The sequence below is a fragment of the Macadamia integrifolia genome, chromosome 7 (assembly GCF_013358625.1).
Source record: "Macadamia integrifolia cultivar HAES 741 chromosome 7, SCU_Mint_v3, whole genome shotgun sequence".
In the NCBI taxonomy this organism is placed as follows: domain Eukaryota; kingdom Viridiplantae; phylum Streptophyta; class Magnoliopsida; order Proteales; family Proteaceae; genus Macadamia; species Macadamia integrifolia.
In genome coordinates, this window is record NC_056563.1 from 33,933,187 (window position 1) to 33,952,926 (window position 19,740).

A 19,740-nucleotide genomic window follows, 5' to 3' on the forward strand; every position below is an offset into this window, starting at 1 on the left:
AAGCAAGCACTTGGACAGAGTAAAAACACCAATCTATTGTTAGATAACACTACAGATGCCATCCCCCTTCATTAATTGGTTGAGCTATCAAAGCTCCCATTAGAGAGAATGATGAGATTGTTGAAGAAAAGTTTAGATAGATCAAGTCAAAGTGGTGGTGGGGCATATGGGGTTGTTGTAAGGGCGGCTCGGGGTAATTTGGAAGAAGGTGAAGAAGGTCTTTTTCCAAGTGAGGAAGTCTGAACCATGGAGAAATTTAGTGCGAAGACCAAATTCTCTTTGAGAAATTGCATGATAAGAAAACATGTCAATAAATTTCAGAATCATAAACACATAAGGTACATTGGTTATCGATTTTTAACAAGCGTTGAAATTTTAGGACTAAGATCCTCTCTAGCTTTAGGGACGCCCATTGCGCATCCAACAATTGGGAGGACCTATGTATTAGGTTGTTTGATCCGCATTCTAGATCCCACCAATGGTCTAATGCTGCATTCTAGATCCCAACAGCTGGAAATGATCTGAATCTGAATATTTGAGAGGGTGAAAACTCCTCCTCTAAGTAACTTCCATGCAAAATGCTTAAATTTGAGATGAATCTTGTCATAGTATAAAAATGCACAAAATCCCTTGTGAATGAATCTGGTGGGCCGTCTATTTCTTAATCTCTTCTCCATTGCCAGCAGAAACTTTGATTAGTTGGACGATGCGTACCGTTTAGCGACCTTCCACTGACGCTCACGTTGGACCTTCCCAAAGAAGAGGAAGTCGCATAGGGAGGTTTTCCTACACGGTCCTCGCAGCCATTTCAGCTTTTTAATTATCTTAGCTGGCAACGTACGTGGACCTCTCTCTTGCTTACACGTGTTTTCACAAAGCGTCGGTGTCTCCGCAGATCCAACAGAGAAAACAGAAGAGACGTTGACTAGACATGGACCCCATCCACCGACTACAGCTCTCCAAGGGCGTATACGTCATTTTAGTTAGTAACCGTAATTATTGAGAAAGGAGGAGGACTATTTCGTCACTTCACGTAAAAGTACAAACCAAATATAAGTTTCGGAGGCAGTTTCCTTTATTATGAAAATCTAAATTCCGAAAGAGCAAAAAAGGCTAACCAGCAAATCGCGGATTTACGCATATTCTTCGTTTTCCCTGAGAGGAGGTGTTTACTGGTTCGAAAACCCTTCCTCCTCTTGGGAAACGATCTCTCCTTTCTCTATCTTTCATTCTTTTTTTTTTTTTCCTGTCAATCTGTTAGCAATGGCTTCCGAAATCTTCAATGACAAAACTGCAGTTTTCAGAAAGCTGAAAACTAAGTCTGATAACAAGGTACATGCTTCTTTTTGTATTAGTTTTTGTTGTAGGTTAAAATTGATTTTTGTTTTTGAGATCTGGTTGTCGAGTTGTAGATCTGGATGGATTCTTTTCGGATCTCACATTTTGTTTTGATTTTGTGTTGTAGATGTGTTTCGATTGTAATGCGAAGAATCCGACATGGGCGTCTGTCACGTATGGGATTTTTCTCTGCATCGATTGCTCAGCTGTTCACCGAAGCCTGGGTGTTCACATCAGCTTCGTGAGGTAATTTTTTTATTGAGAAAGAGGTGATCTTGAATTTGATGGTCATTCACTGTATACTGTTTGTTTTGGTTTATCTCTCGGTTCATGCACAATTGGGTTTTGTTGCTAATTTGATCTAGAAGAACCTTTATACGTTGCTCAACGTTGATTTATGTCTTCTTCAGTATTAAATTTTGTTGATTAATTGAGCTAAGATGGGAACTGGTGTTAACCACATGGTTTTGATTCATGGATTGATATCTTTGTGCTTCTGGACTGTCTTTTGTAGAACGCAGACCTAGATTCAAATGTAAGGTAGTCCGTTTCTAGCTAGCTAGAAGGTGGTATTTTTTTTGTCCGTAAACAGCAGCAAACAAAGGAAATAATAATTCTTGCATCGTTGCAGAGCAGTTGGCTCGACTTAAATCTTAAATCTTCCGTCCCCCTTCTTCTAAATGAATAATTACTTCAATTGAAAGTGAAAGGAAACCTTACCAAGTGGGACGACAAACAAGATTTTTAACTTTCTAACATAAAAAAGGTAAAGTTTCATGGAAATATGATTATCTTGATAAACAGACTACCTTAAAGCCACATCTATATCTTTCTCATTCATCAGTGGATTTGTAGATCTAGTCCTCCATCTGATGATCAGAATGAGATGTTCCTAGAGGGGCATAAAGATCTGGTGTGTATGAACTTGTGGGGTTCTGCATTTATAGAAAAACCCCAGCAGATGACTGCCACTTGATCAGCATCCTCCTCCAAGTCTCAAATTGAGAATGTGTGAAATAATAAGACGACAGCAACACACATATGAGGCTACTATGATTTTTGGTATACGAGTGTGCTACACAAATATGGCCTCATTTTGGGTTAACTCCACGCCACAAAAAAAAAAAAGTTTATATTTAATGGAGTGAGCTTGAGGAAGAAAGTACTAGTGCTTCACTAGGAGGGAGAGAAAGGATATTTACTAACCTCTACCAAGCTTCTCATTAAGGTCTGATGAGATTTGCCTAATTTATCCATTATTCACTATCACCTTCCTTGTTGTTCTCACCATAATGATGCCACTAACATCCAAGGGAGATTCAGAAAAACTCTTGAAAGCTCTATTCTTATGCCTCTTCCACATACTCTAAATGTTTACTACTTGAGTATAACTCCAAGATAGCTTCCATTCTTAGTAAAAAAAGGATGTGATGTCAAGCCTACAAGAATCTGAGAACATCCCTAGGAAAGGCCGAAAGAATTCCGAAGAAATAAATGGTAATGAATCTTCATACCAGAGGCAAATTGATGATTCATTTATTTATTTTTGGGTTTTTTTTTAGTAAAATAGAAAGATGGTTAGTTGATTCACCAGCATCCAGTTTAACTAAAGCAAATAGCTAAGTTGTTAAGATTCAGGCAAGAAATGGAGTCTAAGCAGAACTAATAGGATTGAGGAATCCCTTAGAAAAGCAGAATCGCAGAGATAGAAACCATGTCAGTATTAATAGAAACTCAATAACTCACAGTTGATCAACCTGATTCACTTGATTCTATGGTCAAGTGGTCTATTCAGAGGGAAATAGTCCAGTAAAGTTGGACAGTGATGCAGTGGTTGGATGCAATTGTATGGTGGTTTCCTACTGTGATTAGGAAACTAAAATCCCAGATATCCAGAATTGGATACGAGGAATAAAGTTTTGAGAACTAGAATTCAAGTAGATCCTAAACAGAGATTATTTAGTGATTGAAATCCATAAAATAGTAACATAGAATTTCAGATATAGAAATAGAATTGAAGAGTTTAAGCAGAACTAGGACTGTGAAATCAATGGTAACATCAGGCCTTCAAAACAGATTTGAACTTATGATTAGAATTAACAGTAGCAGCAGGATAAAAATCTGAAATCAGATTTGAAATTTCAGAGCCAAAGCTGAGACTTTAAGAATTTATATTCAAGTAGTAGAGTTTGAAATCAGAGTTGTCACAGCACCTAGGCGGCCTGAGGCGTTGGAGGGGACCTAGACGCAAAGAGACACCAACAACATGAGGAAGGTGTCCAAGGTGCCTGTGATGCCTAGGCAATGCCTTGGCAACTATGGTTTGAATCGATTAGGAAAAGAAGATTTTGAAAGAAGCAGAATAGCGATATGACAGTTAACAGATCAGCATTGAATAATGGCTAACAAAATTAAGGATATATGAAAGAAGTAACATTCGCACGAGAGATCTGAACTTTATAATCAATGGATATAGAGAATCGAAAGAGGAGAGATAAGTTGATCAAGAATGGAACCAATCTAGGCTTGGAATCCATCAGAGCCCCATCACTGAATCCACAGCGTTACACTCTTGAATCTCACAAGAGTAATCTTAAATCCACAGATCCAAAACAGAGCAAAAAGCTCTCCTTCAATTAATCAAGTCATTAGGGGGGGGGGGGGAGGCTAAAGCATTTATATGTTTAAATAGAAGACTCATAAAAGGAACAAAACAGACCAACTAGGACTCTCCAGCCCCACTCTGTTTGGAGAGTTCTCAACTGACTGAACTTTTAAAAACAAAGACCAAACTGATAAAGGAAACCCTTCCAGCCGGAGGCTGTGAATAGCTGTCCTAAACAGATTCAATATCTGACATATAATGAAGAAAAAGACTCCAAACTCCTAAAACTAGCTCATGATTTGGAGATGTCTTGGGTGAACCAAAACTTGAACCACAGGTTCAGTTGAACCAGAATATTGGTTCAAACCATGAATTGCAGGACCTATATCAACCCTGTCACCCTGTTCTTCAAGCTATCGCAGGAGCCTTTCTTCCTCTTCTTTCTGGCATCTGATTACCCCATTAGCGAGGCTATAGCTTTTGTAAGAGACACAAGTAATAACAACTAGTATGTTCTGGAGCAAAGATCAGCCCGCTGCCCTAGATTGGTAGTTCTAGAGCTTGTCAAAGCAAACTGGTCTGGGGGGTTAAAATCATTGAATTCAAAATATGGTAAAGTAGCTCCTGGGTGGATAACTATCTCTTTGATGTGTGTCAAAATTATTCCCTCTGTAGTATTCCTATGTATTATTCTGGAGATTATCATTTTTCTGTTTTTACTAGATGGAATTTCAACGATTTAGGTCTATAGGAACCATGAAGTCTTAGCCTTCCAATAAAAAAAAAAAAAAACTCAAGTCAACGGTCATTATACATGGAAAAATCAGCTTACCATCCTAGATTAATTATACTCTTCTGATCAAAGTTCAAGTGCAAGTGGCCAATTTCAGAATTCAAGCAGTATAAGCAGATGCTTTATTATTGCAATTTAGAGTGATGTCTCATAATCATACTAGACCAGGTAATCGGTTGGTCATTGACCTAGATGGACAACCTTTTCTATGTTCTAAGCCATTGACCTTTATATGGTAGAAAGTTAGAAACATTGAGAAGTCAACAGGCTGTTTGAACTAGCCTGGGTTAAATCATGTGGATTATTGAAGATTTAGAGACCTTGATGGATCTCCATCTCTTATATAAAACCATGAATGATTCTAATTGCAGTGTGCTTAATTTGGGCCTCAATTTGGTTGTTTACTCCCTGTTACAAGTTACAACACAGTAGATCTTGCGATCTACTCTTTTGAAAATGATGAGTTGACCTGTGTTAGGTATAAATGCCTTAATCTCAGGGGCGCACCGAGATACACTTAATTGTTTGAGAAATTATTTTCCAGATCTTAAGATAACATTGAGCTGAGGGACTGGTTTCCGTTTACTAGGTCTACAAATTTGGACTCGTGGACCCCAGAGCAGTTGAAGATGATGAGTTTTGGAGGAAACAACCGTGCACAGGCTTTCTTTAAGCAGCATGGATGGACTGATGGAGGAAAAATTGAGGCAAAGTATACTTCAAGAGCTGCGGAGTTATACAAACAAATACTTTCAAAAGAAGTTGCCAAAAACATGGCAGAAGATTCTGGTTTGCCCGCATCACCTGTTGCTTCTCAGTCTATGAATGCTGTTAATGGATTCTCTGAAGTCAAGCTCCCTGAAGCTCCAAAAGAAAGTCTTAGTGAAAAACATGAAACTCCTGAAGTTGCTGCTTCACCTAGAGCTCCTTCTCATACAGTTATTGCCAGTTCTGTTAAAAAGCCCCTTGGTGCAAAAAGGACTGGAAAGACTGGAGGACTTGGTGTCCGGAAGCTTACTACAAAGGTATGCCCTTGTTTTTACCAGTAAGAATATGTCAGTCACTGAAAGAAGTATTCGAGGCACATCTCTTTAGTTGCAGGTTTATATCAGTTTATGGATGCTTTTTCCTAAAATATGTTGGTGAATTGATTTCTCATAATGAATAATGGAAATATCTTTTTAAATTCAGCCAAATGAGAGTTTGTATGACCAGAAGCCTGAAGAACCAGCTCCTGCAGTGGCAACTTCAGCCAATGCTACACCAACATTTCCTTCATCTTTTCCTTCTCGCTTTGATTATGTGGAGAATGTCCAACCTGATGAGACCAGTTATGGAGGGGCACATGTGATTAATCACGTTTCCCCTCCTAAGTCATCAAGCTTCTTTGCTGAATTTGGGATGGACAACGGATTTCAGAAAAAATCCAATTCTTCAAAAGTGCAGGCAAGTTTTAAAAGTTTTTGCAGGTTATATGTGCATTGGACTCCTTAAGTAGAACTATTTGATTTTGACCTGTATGGTTGGTATTCTTGGTACTTCTTTTTCATTATTCAGTTGTAGAATATAAAAATTTAAGTCTTGAAAAGCTGGTGCCCTGTTTGGTCAGTGGTTTGGTGATTTCAGGCTTAAAAGTATAATGATTACTCCCAGGATTCTGGACTACTGATTGTAAAAGAAAGTGGTGTTTTTCTAATTTTGTGTATGCAAATATAAGCTTCCTTGACTTGCTGCTTATGCAATTTTCTCTCTATGCTTCACTCATAATCAACTAGTTCTTTTGGACAATTGCATGCTTCTGCCCCTTGACTATGTTCTTAGTTGCCAAAACAAGTTGTGAATCACTTTTGAGTTTGAAAATTTTCTTTTAAATCTATTGTTTTACATTTTAGATGTTTCAGTTTGCAGTGATTCCTAACCCGATCATAATCTTTTTCTTTGAGAGAGCTTATATGTTTTGGTGCAATACTTTCATATAGGCTATGAAGCTTATCTAGGAAGAACCTCCTACACCTTTTCTGCCTTTTTCAATTCACTTCCTATTTTTTGTTATAATTTGGTACTTCTTGTATGAACTCTTTGAATGTAGGAGTCAGTCAGGGCAAGATGTGTTGAAAGGACTGTCTTTCTAAAATGGAGAGCAGTAGACAGTTTGTGGCATATTCAGGGAGATATTATTTTAAGGCCTTAGTGTTCTTGATGTTGTCCATACAGCAAATATTTTTCTTCTCCCCGGATAAAGGGATCCAACACTTACAGAGAGGATTGCTATACAATACTACAGCATAGATCAAGCTTATGTTACATCAACTAGTTCTAAGTAGAGCATATGATGAGAAGAATGAGACTTGTTTGAGTCTATTTTGAGTCTCTTATATAAGTTTTTAAGAGGGCCTAGCATTGTTCACGGATTTTGATTAATGAAAAGGCCATTGCTGCTCCCTTCTTCGTTGGTGAAGAATTTCTTGTGTTTGATAAAAAAAAACCCATTGTGTGGTCAAGGAAAGGGGTTGGTGTTTGATCCAATTGACACCTTGCGGTGAGAAGCCGCGGTGGATTGCCCTTTGTTCATGTTCTTCTGGTACTGATGTTCTATTGGTTTTGCTGATTCTTCTTCTATATTCTAATTGCCATTAACAAGTAAGTATTCTTATAGTTTTCTGTAACAAGGACTTGTGCTTCTAGAAGATCATACACAAGGCTTTTTGTACATGAATTAGAGATAGGATGATCTAAACACTGTAATCATCTCTACTTTTGACCTAATATTCCTGAATCTCGTGAACTCGATTTGAATTTCAGCATATTCTGACCTGCTGATTCTGAATTGTTAGAGTTTTCCCATACCCTTTTCTCCGTTAAAGTTCTGATTCCTACTTGAATTGATCTTGGTTTTCGGCATTAAGTTTATTAATGTTAAACTAAGATGACAACAGAATTGATCACTTGGTATTACCCTAATTTCTGACTTCCGAAATTCCCAGGTTAATTGATATTTTACCCCTGATCTTAGTTACTGCTTTGTATATCTCAGGTTCTGTTTAATCAATATTTTTTCAGAACAGGTTTCGGTATGGTTTAATTAATTTTACTGTTGTTCTATATCTGCCGATATATGACCTTATCACCCTTCTCCTAGATCTGCTAGGAATGCCCCCATAATCTGAATTATTTTTTGATTTAAGATCTTTTTTTTTTTTGGGCTGCTGTTTTGAGACTTTCAAATTCAGTACTACATTACTCTCTCTCTCTCTCTCTCTCACTAATGTGGTGTTTAAAAAAAAAAACAAGTCCAAATAAATATATAAAAAAGTACCTTGCTATGGTAAACCATACTCGGATTTTCTTGTTGTTCTCTGGCAGCTCTAGGTATTCAGATTATTTTCACCAGGTGCAAGTTCTTTTTGAGCAGGCAATATCCTCTATGTCTGTAACTAGCTGTTTGCATGGTGGGGTATATGGGCCTTCCTCATAGATGATCTACAAAAGAAAAATTTATATTAAAGATACAAAAAGGTCGGGTTGAACATTGCTCTTCCTCAAATGGTTAGGATTTTGATATGATCCTTATTGGGCTTGGGTCTTTTGAAACCTTACGTCCCTTTCTGGTTAAATTGGGAAACCAGCTAGTCCCATGCCCATGCTTATTGTTTGGTTCACAAGGCAACTGAACCCTTTTAATGCAGGAGCATGACCACGGTTCTTGTTTTGGGTCAGCTTTTTGGTTCAAAACCATGCCATGGCCCAAAGAAGGTTCAAACCTGGAAACCAGGACTTATGTGGCCTTGGAAGAGTTTTTCAGCTTTCTGTTCCAGTTTCCTGGTTTTCAGGAACCTTATCCTCATTTAATTCGTGGGAGTGTATTTCTCTATTATTTATTATAACAGTGGGCTGTGTTCGGACACCTTTTAGGTTGCTTTCTGTTTTATTAATTTAGGGTCTCTTTGGTATCATGTTTTTGTTTTTGTTTTTGTTTGTTCCCGACACAAAAAGTGTTTTTGTTTGTGTTTGCTATCATTTATGGACACTATTTCTATTTAAAAAAAAATTGTAGAACACAAAATTTATGATGTCGAGACCTATTTTTTATTCTGGCCAAAACTGTTTTCCCTTCGTTTTTCCTTTATAAAACCCTTTGTTTTTCTATCTTCCTCTTCATATGTGGTTTTGCAACATCTTCTCTTCTTGATGACTAAACCATTTCTACCATCTCATCTTGTAGTGTTACACACTCCAATAAATAGGTAAGGCACCACGACCTTGCCCCCCCCCCTCTCTCTCTCTCTCTCTCTCTCTCTTTCCTCTGAGCATCCTGTTCTCTCTCCCTCCATTAGTCAGTCTCTCCCTTGTTCTCTTCCTCTCTCAAAACCTCGCCTCATCCTCTGGGAGTAGGATAGGAAATTGTAGGTCCTCATAACAGATTTGGATCTGAGGAGAGATGGGATTTGTCAGGGATTTGGATGGGGAATAATGAGGGGTGCAGGTTCAAACAGGGTAGGGGTTGTGATGTATGTTTGGAGGATTCAGATAATGGGGTTGAGGGCTTCAGCCACTTGCGGGGTTCAGAGGAGTTCAAGGAAGCATGGATATCAAGGGGTATTTGAGTGGCTTCAGGTGGTTGGAAAGGTTCATGTCTTTACTTTTTGTATCCATACCCATCTTCAGGAATATCATTGTTTGTGACCGCAAGATTTCGAGGGTTGATGAGACAATTGAGTGAGAAACTATGAATCCCTGAGCAGCCATAGCTGGAACAAGAGAATGCAGGTGATTCATCGCTGTCAAATCTTGTTGGTGGGTACAGTTTGGTAGAACTTGGATTCGAGAGAGAGTATTTTAGTTGTTGTAGATCGAGCCTGCAAGAGAAGGGGGCCAGCATTACTGCTCATCTTCTTCTTCTTCTTCTTCTTCATTATTCCACCTCACGATGTGGAATTATGGAATGGAGTTGCTTTGTCTTTTAAAAGTTAGTTGCATACTTGCATGCTCTCTCTTCTCCCCCCGATCTTGTCTCTCTTCTCTCTTTTCTTCCATTGATCTAGCCCACCACCGGTAGACCATCTTCCATTGATTTGATCTGCTCAATTTGGCATCAGACCCAAACCTGGCCATAGATACCATTGAATTAATTAATCTCTTTGTTATCCCCTAACAAATTCAAGCCGTGCAAGAGAACTTGTGGAAGGTTGTTACAAATCTCGAAGAGACTCAACAAAGAATTTAAGAATCAATTGCAGGTCACATCCGATCGTATGGTATCTTCCTTTGACAAACGGATCTCAGCCGTTGAGCAATGGGTGGAAGGAAGAGCAAGAAGACGAGCCACTGTGAAGGAACATACACTAATCTGTGGAGGAACATACATTAATTCTTTGATCGAACCAGTAAAATCTGTGTTTTCACATTATGACTTCAACAATGGACTATGTATTGCTGATTTGTACTGTCGAATTGTGGTTTCATCAAGATTTTATAGGGTCAAGGATGAATGTTAATCGTGTGTTGAAGATCCCCCCAATCATATATAAGGGAAATTTTTTCTAAAAAGGGGAAAATAATGCAGGAGCATGGTCACGGTTCTGGTTTTGGGTCAGTTTTCTAGTTTGAAACCAAGCTCATGACCCAAGGAAGGTTCAAACCTGGAGACCAGGACTTGTTGGGCCCATTTTGGATGAGTTTTTCAGCTTGCGGTTCGAGGTTTCCCCTTTTTATTAACCTTATCCTCATCCAAGTTGTGGGGGTTTGTTTCTCTATCTATTTATTGTAATAGTGGCCTGAGTTAGGACACCTTTCGGGTTGGTTTTCTGCTTTATTAAATTAAGTTGTTTAGATAGATTAGGACACTCCCCAAGTTATCCAACGTTGGAGGAGTTTCTTCCTTCTTCTGCTTGGTTTCTTCTTTAAGAGTTGGGTTACTTAGGAACTACGGTTCTGGTTTTGGGTCAGTTTTCTAGTTCGAAACCAAGCTCATGACCCAAGGAAGGTTCAAACCTGGAGACCAGGACTTGTTGGGCCCATCTTGGATGAGTTTTTCAGCTTGCGGTTCCACGTTTCCCCCTTTTATTAACCTTATCCTCATCCAAGTTGTGGGGGTTTGTTTCTCTATTTATTTATTGTTATAGTGGCCTGAGTTAGGACACCTTTAGGGTTGGTTTTCTGCTTTATTAAATTAAGTTGTTTAGATAGATTAGGACACTCCCCAAGTTATCCGACGTTGGAGGAGTTTCTTCCTTCTTCTGCTTGGTTTCTTCTTTAAGAGTTGGGTTACTTAGGGTCTGTACTGTAACGATTCTGTTTTTTAAACTTGATTCTGGGTCTGGCACACTTTTTTGCATTTCTATTTTTTTGGAGTGATTCTGCGTCTTAAATGTTGTATGGTAACCCCAAAAATAAAATGTTTTTGCAACTTGGAAGAAATAGAAACCTGTATGGTTCACACTTAACAGAATCGGTTCTTATTTCAAGTCATAGTGATTTAGGATTGGACAACCCTGTTTTCAGATTTCTAGAGCTGAACTTCTAAGAAAGATCGTGGGAGAAGGGATAGGACTGATTTGGCTTAAACAAACAGAAGATAATAGGAAAAGAACAAGAAGGAAATTGTCCAGGGCTGTGACCAGTACTAGTAAATAGTAGCTATAAAGAAATAACATATCACACTAGTCGTAGCAGTTTAATTTAGTGACTTTATTTACAAATGGGCAAGGAAATGTAAACACCCACTTCATCAAAAGTAGTCAATTAAAGCAGGAACTTGTAATGATAATAACATTCATCAAATATGAAAATTTTCTGATTACATTTCAAAGGGCAAGAAGGAAGAAAATCCATCCTAAAGTCCAAAGAAAGATGAATCAAAACAAATGTTTCTGAGAAACTCTACTTTCTTGAAAGAGTTTTTGAGAAACTCCATGGTTGTCTGTCTCTGCTCCAACTGAGAATCAAGTTCTACTTTCTTGAATGGGTTTTTGAGAATCTCTCTTCTTTCTATAACCTTATCTGATTCTTCAGCATCTATCACCTTTGAAGCTTGTTCAGTAGTGGTTTGCATTTGTTCCAACTGAAAATCAACAACTTTTCTTTTCTTGAAGGGGTTGTTGTCTGGAAATTCTCTTTTTTCTTCAATGTCATCAACTTTCTGGTGGAATTCTGAAGGGGCTATTAGTTTTTCAAGGGCAGCAGCTTCCTTCAAATAGCTCCTCTTATCCAAAGTCATCTTCTGCTCTGTATCTGTTCATGACAGGAGGACTAAAACATTGTAAAAATAGAGCTGACCACAAAATATGCACAACATGCACACAGACAAGATAGAACAAGATTAGTGCATTTGGCATGCCAAGCAATCTTCACATAATTGAGGTCTCATTATGACTAATATATTACCAAATAAACAGGTAAGAAGTGGACAACTCACACAACACAGTGGAAAAGCTTCTCTATAAACTATGAAGTTGCATGATTAAAAGAAAGCTTGCCTGTATTCCTTTTATCTGTTGTTTCACAAGAACAAAATATGGAAAAGCAGCTCTCTTGCGTAGACATCACCACCTGGGTCTCCGCTCTTAGCACTTGATCAGAAGCTAGAGTTACATTTGGGTCCAGACAACTTTTAGCTTTCTTTGAGTTACCAAAGGCTTCCATGGTAATTGGATCTAAGTGACCTTCAGCCATGGCAGTTGCTACTGATGAAGGGATGTCTCTAAGTTCATTTATGATCAAGGAGAAGACATTTTAAACATATTGAGGATAAACAAAAGCATAATGAATCCAATGGCAGCATCGTAATCAAATATTTTAATGCATATACAATAAAGGCATTAGAGTACCAATAAGAAGTGATATATTGAGCACAGTGCACAGATGAGAGAAATTTAATTTTTTTTAAAAATATACTAGATGTATTTAGCCAAACCTCTTTCAGTCAGGATAAGGCTTAGTTGAGTTGATCTTTCAATACAGACTACTCTAGAAAGAATATCATCATAGTTCTTTGGATGTTAACAAAATGCCCTCAAGAATGTTCTTTGGTCTCTCATATAGTTCCTTTGGTGGAAGTTTCTGCTCTGCCACCAAAATATTGGAATCTGAGATTTGTGGCACTTTACCAGATGAAAACTGACAAAGATGGTTCAACTGACCATCTATGAGGACCTCCTGAACTATGCATGTTGTATAGTGTCCTTATTGATTGCAGCCCCATAAACAATTATAGCACTAGAATTTTCTAATAGAAGATGAAAAGGCAACTTTTTCCCAAGTGGAATAGGGTTGTTAGCCTGAACATGCCATGTGGAAATTCCATACTCTCATTTAAGCTACCACACATCCAATTCACAGAAAAACAGGACCCCAATCCTGCTCTCTGTAAACAGATACCAGTCCCACACGATGAGATATAAAGTAATTTAGAAAGTTGAGCTTTCTTGGGATTAATTGAACTCTTAGACTGGTGATTTTAAAATGACTAAAAGAGGAAGGATACGGTCCCAGGAAATCCAGATTGCCATCTAGAGATTGCAAAATCTTTTCAGGTAGAGGTTTTATGTGTTTGATTGTCTTTGTGCCAGCATCAAATCTACAAAGAAGAGAGAGGAAACAATCATTATAGGCAGAACAGGAGAGAATATGAAATTGAGTTTCAAAATAAACAACTTTTAACATACATTCTGGCATGCTGAAATACAGCAACTGCTTCTCTAAAAGACTTTATGTGATCTTCAGGCATTTGATTGTGCTTAGTAAACTTCAACACAGACAAAACCTGTAAAAATATCATAGAATCCAGTCCCCAACAACGCCACAGTAAAATTTTATAAAAATAACTATCAATCTGGAGCAGATTTCTAACCTTCAAATAAATCTATGGATCTAACCCCAACACTAGAATCTAGCAAGAATTGCAGTAACTCCACATGGAAAAGACGACTGGATTTAGAAAACCGCAGCGATTGAGACCAAACACAATGTGAAGAAATCACATTAGACGACATTTGCGACCGATCAACGAACACATCTCTGCAAAATCCAACGAAATCAGCGACTCTCTCCATGAGAGGAAGGAACGAGAGAGAGAGAGAGAGAGAGAGAGAGAGAGATTCACATACCTTTCGTCGATCATCCTTCGCATTTGAGATCAGATCTCCTTCACCATTTGCAGGTCGCAAGATCTTAGATTTCGGAGTGAAGGGTTGTGCAATTGAAGCATTCATCGATTTAGGGTTGTGTTATGTTTGAAGTGGCAAATTTCCATTATGCCCCTCGTAACTTAAACTCACCTTGTGTTTCTCCGCCTTTTTCTCAGAATCGATTCTGAAGGTGAAAAGCAACAATTTGTTGTGCCAAAAATGGGACTCAAAAGCTTGCCAAATGCCCGGTTCATTTTAAAAAAACAAAAAAATGAACCGGACATACCATACAGTTTTCATCCTATTTCTATTCCAAAAAAATGAAAAAGCACCAGAATTCGTTTTTTAGAACGTTACAGTACAGACCCTTAGGAACTCTTCCAAAAGCAGCCTGCAGCTTGAGGAAGTTTCCTTATTTATTTGGGGTAGTTGTTAGGTAGTAAGTTATTGATCCTTTTGCTGTCCACTCATGGGAGAAGTTTCTTTCAATTTTTGTATAATTATTTTATTCAATTTAGGAAACTATCACATCAGCCCATTGATGACTGTTTTGGTTTTCAATTTTATTTAAAGCAATGTAGGCCTGAGGCTAACCCAGAAAATGGAATTATTTCATAGAGTTGCTTTGTTTTTTGAAAATTGAGTTATGTGCTCTCTCTCCCCCAATATCTCCTCTCTCTCTCTCTCTCTTTTCTCCTTTTTTTCCTTTTATTTAACCCTCAGCCAGCAGATCATCTTCCATTGATTTGATTTAAGATTGGGTATGTTGGAGGAGTTGTTTGTATGTTGCTTAAGATTTAATGGAATTGACAATTTGGACATGTTCCTGGTGTTGATGTTTTCTTCAGCAACAAGTGATTTATTTGGATCTTCTATCACACAAATATAATAATCTTTTTCTTCAGTTTCCCTAATGGAAGGGAAGAGCATGAACACGTGTTCCATATTTGCCAAGTGGATGTTATAGCGGTGATATCAGATTTTTTTTTTTGGGGGGTAGAGACCAATGAAGTTTTATTGCAAGGATAAAATGGAATACCATGGCATATAGTTGGCAACACAACGATAGGCCACAGCCTAAGAACCTCACAAGGTAATTGCTCGCTTTTCTAATAAGATCTAGATAGTGCCGAGGACCATATTCATGGGCAGAAACACATCAAATCACAGAAGACGAGTCTCCTTCTTCACATCCAACCAGCGGTTAGAGAGAGAGAGAGAGCTCTAATCCCTTAATTATCAACTTCACTTTTGCAGTATTGGAGTTGCACACTTATACATGCCAACAGGACCTGAGAATACTAGAAATATGCCACGAGCATGATTCGTAAAGACCCCATACCTGCTGTCCTTGGATGACCCATGTTACTGCCCTCAACTTTGTTTGATGTGATGGGGTGAGAAATCTGCATAGAGTCTTGATGCGATGGGGTGAGAAATCTGCATAGAGTCGGAGTCAGTCCTAGAATACACCACTCGGTTTCTAATGCCTCGTAAATTAATTAATAGAATTGTCCCTGACATGATTAGTTGAATTAAATCTTGAGTGGATCTTTTTTATCCTCCAAACACCCTATTGTTCAGCGCATGTGGTTGTGAGGCATGTACATGGTTGTGAGTGCCTATGCGCTGTAATGGTTATGATGCTGACGAGTGACTTGAGGATAAAAAAGAGTTGGGCCGAGTTTTTGTGGGTCACTGATTCACTTACCCCTCGGTGACAGCTTGAGTTCAACAATGATATGTAACATTAGCAGGAAAGTTGGCTATAGTTGAATCCCTATTGATCTTCTAACCAAAGGGGTTACCTTTATGGATTTCCTGTGCACGATCATCATGAATATATTCTGATGGTGGAATTTGATTGATAGGTAAATGTTTTATTGTCAATGATAATCTTCTCAGGTTGAGTTGGGAATATCACTTGCCCACCCCCCTTCCCCTACGAAAAAAAACAAAAAAGGATCCTCTCCTGCTGCACTAGACCTCATACTCCATCCTTAGCATGTCTTCCTTCTGATAGTGGAGTTCGATTGATTTTCATATCTATAATGGTGAGGATATTTGAACTGTATCTCCAGTTTAACATTTGGCTTGGCACTGCTTGCTCTAGTTGCGTGTGATTTAGGTTCTGCGGTTGAAGTTCCTTATTAATACTTGCTTGCATTCTTTCTCCTCTTTGCTTTCAGATTCAAGAAACTGACGAAGCAAGGAAGAAGTTCTCCAATGCCAAGTCTATCTCATCAGCCCAGTTTTTTGGGGATCAGAAGAAAGCCGGTGACATGGAAGCTCAAATATCATTGCAGAAGTTCTCGGTATGTTTTTTTTTGGTGTCCTTACATTGAAGTGAAAAAAAAAAAAAAATTACTTTTTTTTTACTCTGGATGAGTATGAAAAGCTCTACTTGTTTCATGATGCAACTTGGATCTCCATATTTTAAGGAAGCCTAGATTTCTCTTATGGTTGCCTTCTCAAACTGTATTACCCATTTTTAAATAATATTTCCTCTGTAGGGTTCTGCGGCCATCTCCAGTGCTGATCTCTTTGGTCATAATGCCGATGATTCCGCACTAGACCTGACAGCAGCTGATCTCATCAATCGAATTTCCTTCCAGGTAGAATTTGACTCTTCTGTGTTTTTGCCCCATATTCTAGCTGTTTGCCAATTTGGAACTTTTTGTTTTTGGATGAGTACCAATTTGGAAAATTGAACTTCAACTTGTAAATATCAAGTTAAATCGGGTATAGAATACATATTCCAGCTTGGAAGATAAAAGACTTCGAAGACTCTTTTACTTGACCATGTATCACTAGGAATCTTTGATTGTTCTTGTGTAGGCCTAACCTCTCTAATTTTGCTCCATTCCAGGCAACACAGGATATTTCATCCCTTAAGAACATTGCAGGGGAGACGGGGAAGAAGCTCACTTCTCTGGCTTCTACTTTCATAACAGATCTTCAGGATAGAATCCTTTGAGGAAGTAACTGCGTCAGCATCAAGATGGTCCAATGTTTGTGTACAAAGATGCCTGATGAACTTTTTACTAGTAGTAGTTAAAAATCTAGTCAATGTTAAAACAAAATTTCGAGAATTCTTTGGAGACAAAAATAAGATTTAAACCTAGTTGTTGCTACCCATTGGGTGGTGCAAGCTTTTCTTGTAGTCGAGGGGTTGGGGGGTGGGGGTGTGTCAAATTTCATAGTGGAATGTATGTGCTCATGAATATGTTTGTTTATACTTCAAAAAGAAAACATTTGATCAGATTGTATCCTGAGTTCAACTCCCCTTACCTCCTTGGGACCAGCCCCACAGCTTCTATGGTTCCCATAGGATTCGGTGCTAACCCAATGTGTGTATAAATTAGGGTTGTATGTGCAAGCTTAGGGGATTAGTTGGTTTGAAGGTTCAAACACCCATATTAGCCCCCCTACCCCTAGGAAAAAAATAAAAATGATAATGCCTTTGGATGGACGAAGCCACCATTTGATAATGTTTCTACTGTTTATGTGTTGAGAAACAATAATCGATTATTTACGTTTCTGAAAATAGAAATGGATTTTTTGGTGTTTGATATCTCGATCTGAGTAGGGTTTGGTAGATTCCTTGGGTCGGTGTGCATTTTGTTAGGGAATTTGAACTTTAATCCCTAGCAATGATTTAGTAATTGATTCATGAGGGTCCGGAGAGAATTAGAAGAAATCCACCAAGGAATCAATGGATGTGAATTTAAGGTTTCCATTAGGAAAGCAAAAAATTGGTGTATTCATTATCGTTTCTCTGGAGAATCATCGAACTTTGAAAAGTCACTAGATAAGGTAAATGTTGGGTTGGGAGATGCAATTTTTCATTAGGGGTTCATCGATTTTTTGGCCTACTAGTTGTTCTGAGAAATGGGAAAACAAATCTAACTTGTTTCGTCAAACCTATTTCTAGACATAGAAATAAGCATAAATGTCTATTTATGTTTCAAAAAACAGATGAAACGAAATAGGTTTATCAAATAGTTTTTGGGGTGTTTTTCAGTTTCTGAGCACAGAAACATGAAAAAACATTTTTTCATGTTTCTGAAAATGTTATCAAAGGGTGCCAAAAGGTCTCGTACTATACTAAAAAATATGTAGGAGCTCAGATATATGGAGCAACTGGCTGCACTACAGTCTGATTTTTATTTGCAATGTGACGGTAGATGGAAATGAATGCACTAAATAGTAGAAAGCAATGTTTTACAAAAACCATTTTAAAGTATCACTCACGCATTTTGGCCCAACCCGAAACCGACCAAGTAGAAAGAAAGGTTCGAGATCTCGTTTCATTTTGGTATTTCGGTGGGTTCATGACCATCGAAATACCGAAATTTTGGCGAGATTTCGGCCGAAACTGTATATTTTTTATTTTATTTTATTTTTGTTTCTGTTGGCTGTTTCGGTGGTCAAATGGTGGTATTTTGACTTAAAACTTAGGGGATAGCCTATTTTAAGGTTAATAAACATGATAAGAACATAAAAATGCAAAAATGCTAGAACATGATATTGTTTTAGAGTTGTACCTTTGTTTGGCAGCAACCGTCGAACTGTTCTGAAAATTATACATACTTCATTGCTAGAACAAGATGTAATATGATAGTAAAACAAATAAATAATGCATTTAAGCCATGATGAAGCATTCATCAACATTAATTAGCTAATATTTAGAGTATTAGAGTAGTATACTATGTGACTCCATAATCCACAAGTCTCAACTAAAGTCAAACACTGAGCATGTAACTTATACAGCAGTACAAGTGTACAACAGTAATCATAATGACTATGTAGTATCTACTATCTACTGGAAATGACTATGATGGCCTGGCTGGATTCCACGCTCAGTACCAAAGAATCGACATGCATTTTCCTTTGATTGCGTCACAAATGCATGCCACTTCATCTGAGAGAATAATCGAACGTAGTCCTCCAATGTTGCCAAAAAGACTAAGTCATCTACATACTGAAGGTAACATATCTAAGGGTACGTATCACCACCATAGTATGAAGAAGAAGAACCCGCCACTGAGTTACTGTCATGGATCCGGCAACGTGTAGGGGTTGGCTGGGTATGAGCATAAAGTGTCCACAAAACCACTACCATGTAACTAGGTCTAGGAGCCATAGTCAGTACTACTACTATGAATGGATGAACCAGATGTATGCCCTATCCCAGTGAATTGACCTTAAGGTCCATGAGACAGTGACTAGGTGCTCCCTCCAGTAAAGGATGGGACATGTCATTGCCCATTCCCTCTACTCTCACTGTCCAGATGATTATCCCCTCCACTCAAACTCATTCTGCCAATAGAAGTAGATAGACTATCAATGTCCATACAATCTCGTTGCCCTTCACCGAATCGGCGACGAGGCCCTCTACTGTAACCTGAACTCCTCCCTCCACCTGATGGACGTGCACCATGATTAGAATCTTGTGTGGCATACTCAAATTGACTCTCCCTAGTGAATCGCACTAGCTCTGGTTGTGGATCATCCTGCACATACTGCTCTCGAACTCCTTCAAATCTATCACCACCACCTCCCCCATCACCTTCATCACCATCATCATCGTCATATGCTACGCTCCAAAACACTTTAATATTAATCTCCTATTTTTCTTTTATTTTTAAAATCAAAACAGAAATTTTTTCCTATTTTTAAAATTATTTTTTAATTATTAATCTATTTTTTAAAATTAAAATAAATAACTACTGGATGGAAAAAATTTTCACTTTGATGGAGTCGTAGAACAGCTATTGGTGACTAACATATATATAGTTGACAACCATCAAAGCAATATTTACCATAAAAAGTAACAATTTATGTTAATGAAAAATGAATTTTTAAACCAGAAAAAA

General features: G+C 38.1%; 1 protein-coding gene across 1 annotated transcript; it reads left to right on the forward strand.

The window, feature by feature from the left end:
- Positions 1-1,297: 1,297 nt before the first annotated feature.
- Positions 1,298-17,024, forward strand: LOC122084098 (probable ADP-ribosylation factor GTPase-activating protein AGD8; the record flags this gene model as incomplete). Its single annotated transcript, XM_042652151.1, is given in 7 exon segments — positions 1,298-1,332; positions 1,466-1,584; positions 5,326-5,761; positions 5,928-6,182; positions 16,051-16,176; positions 16,375-16,476; positions 16,731-17,024. Coding segments are annotated over 7 exon segments (1,181 nt in total), but the record flags the coding sequence as incomplete, so codon positions are not given.
- Positions 17,025-19,740: the final 2,716 nt, after the last annotated feature.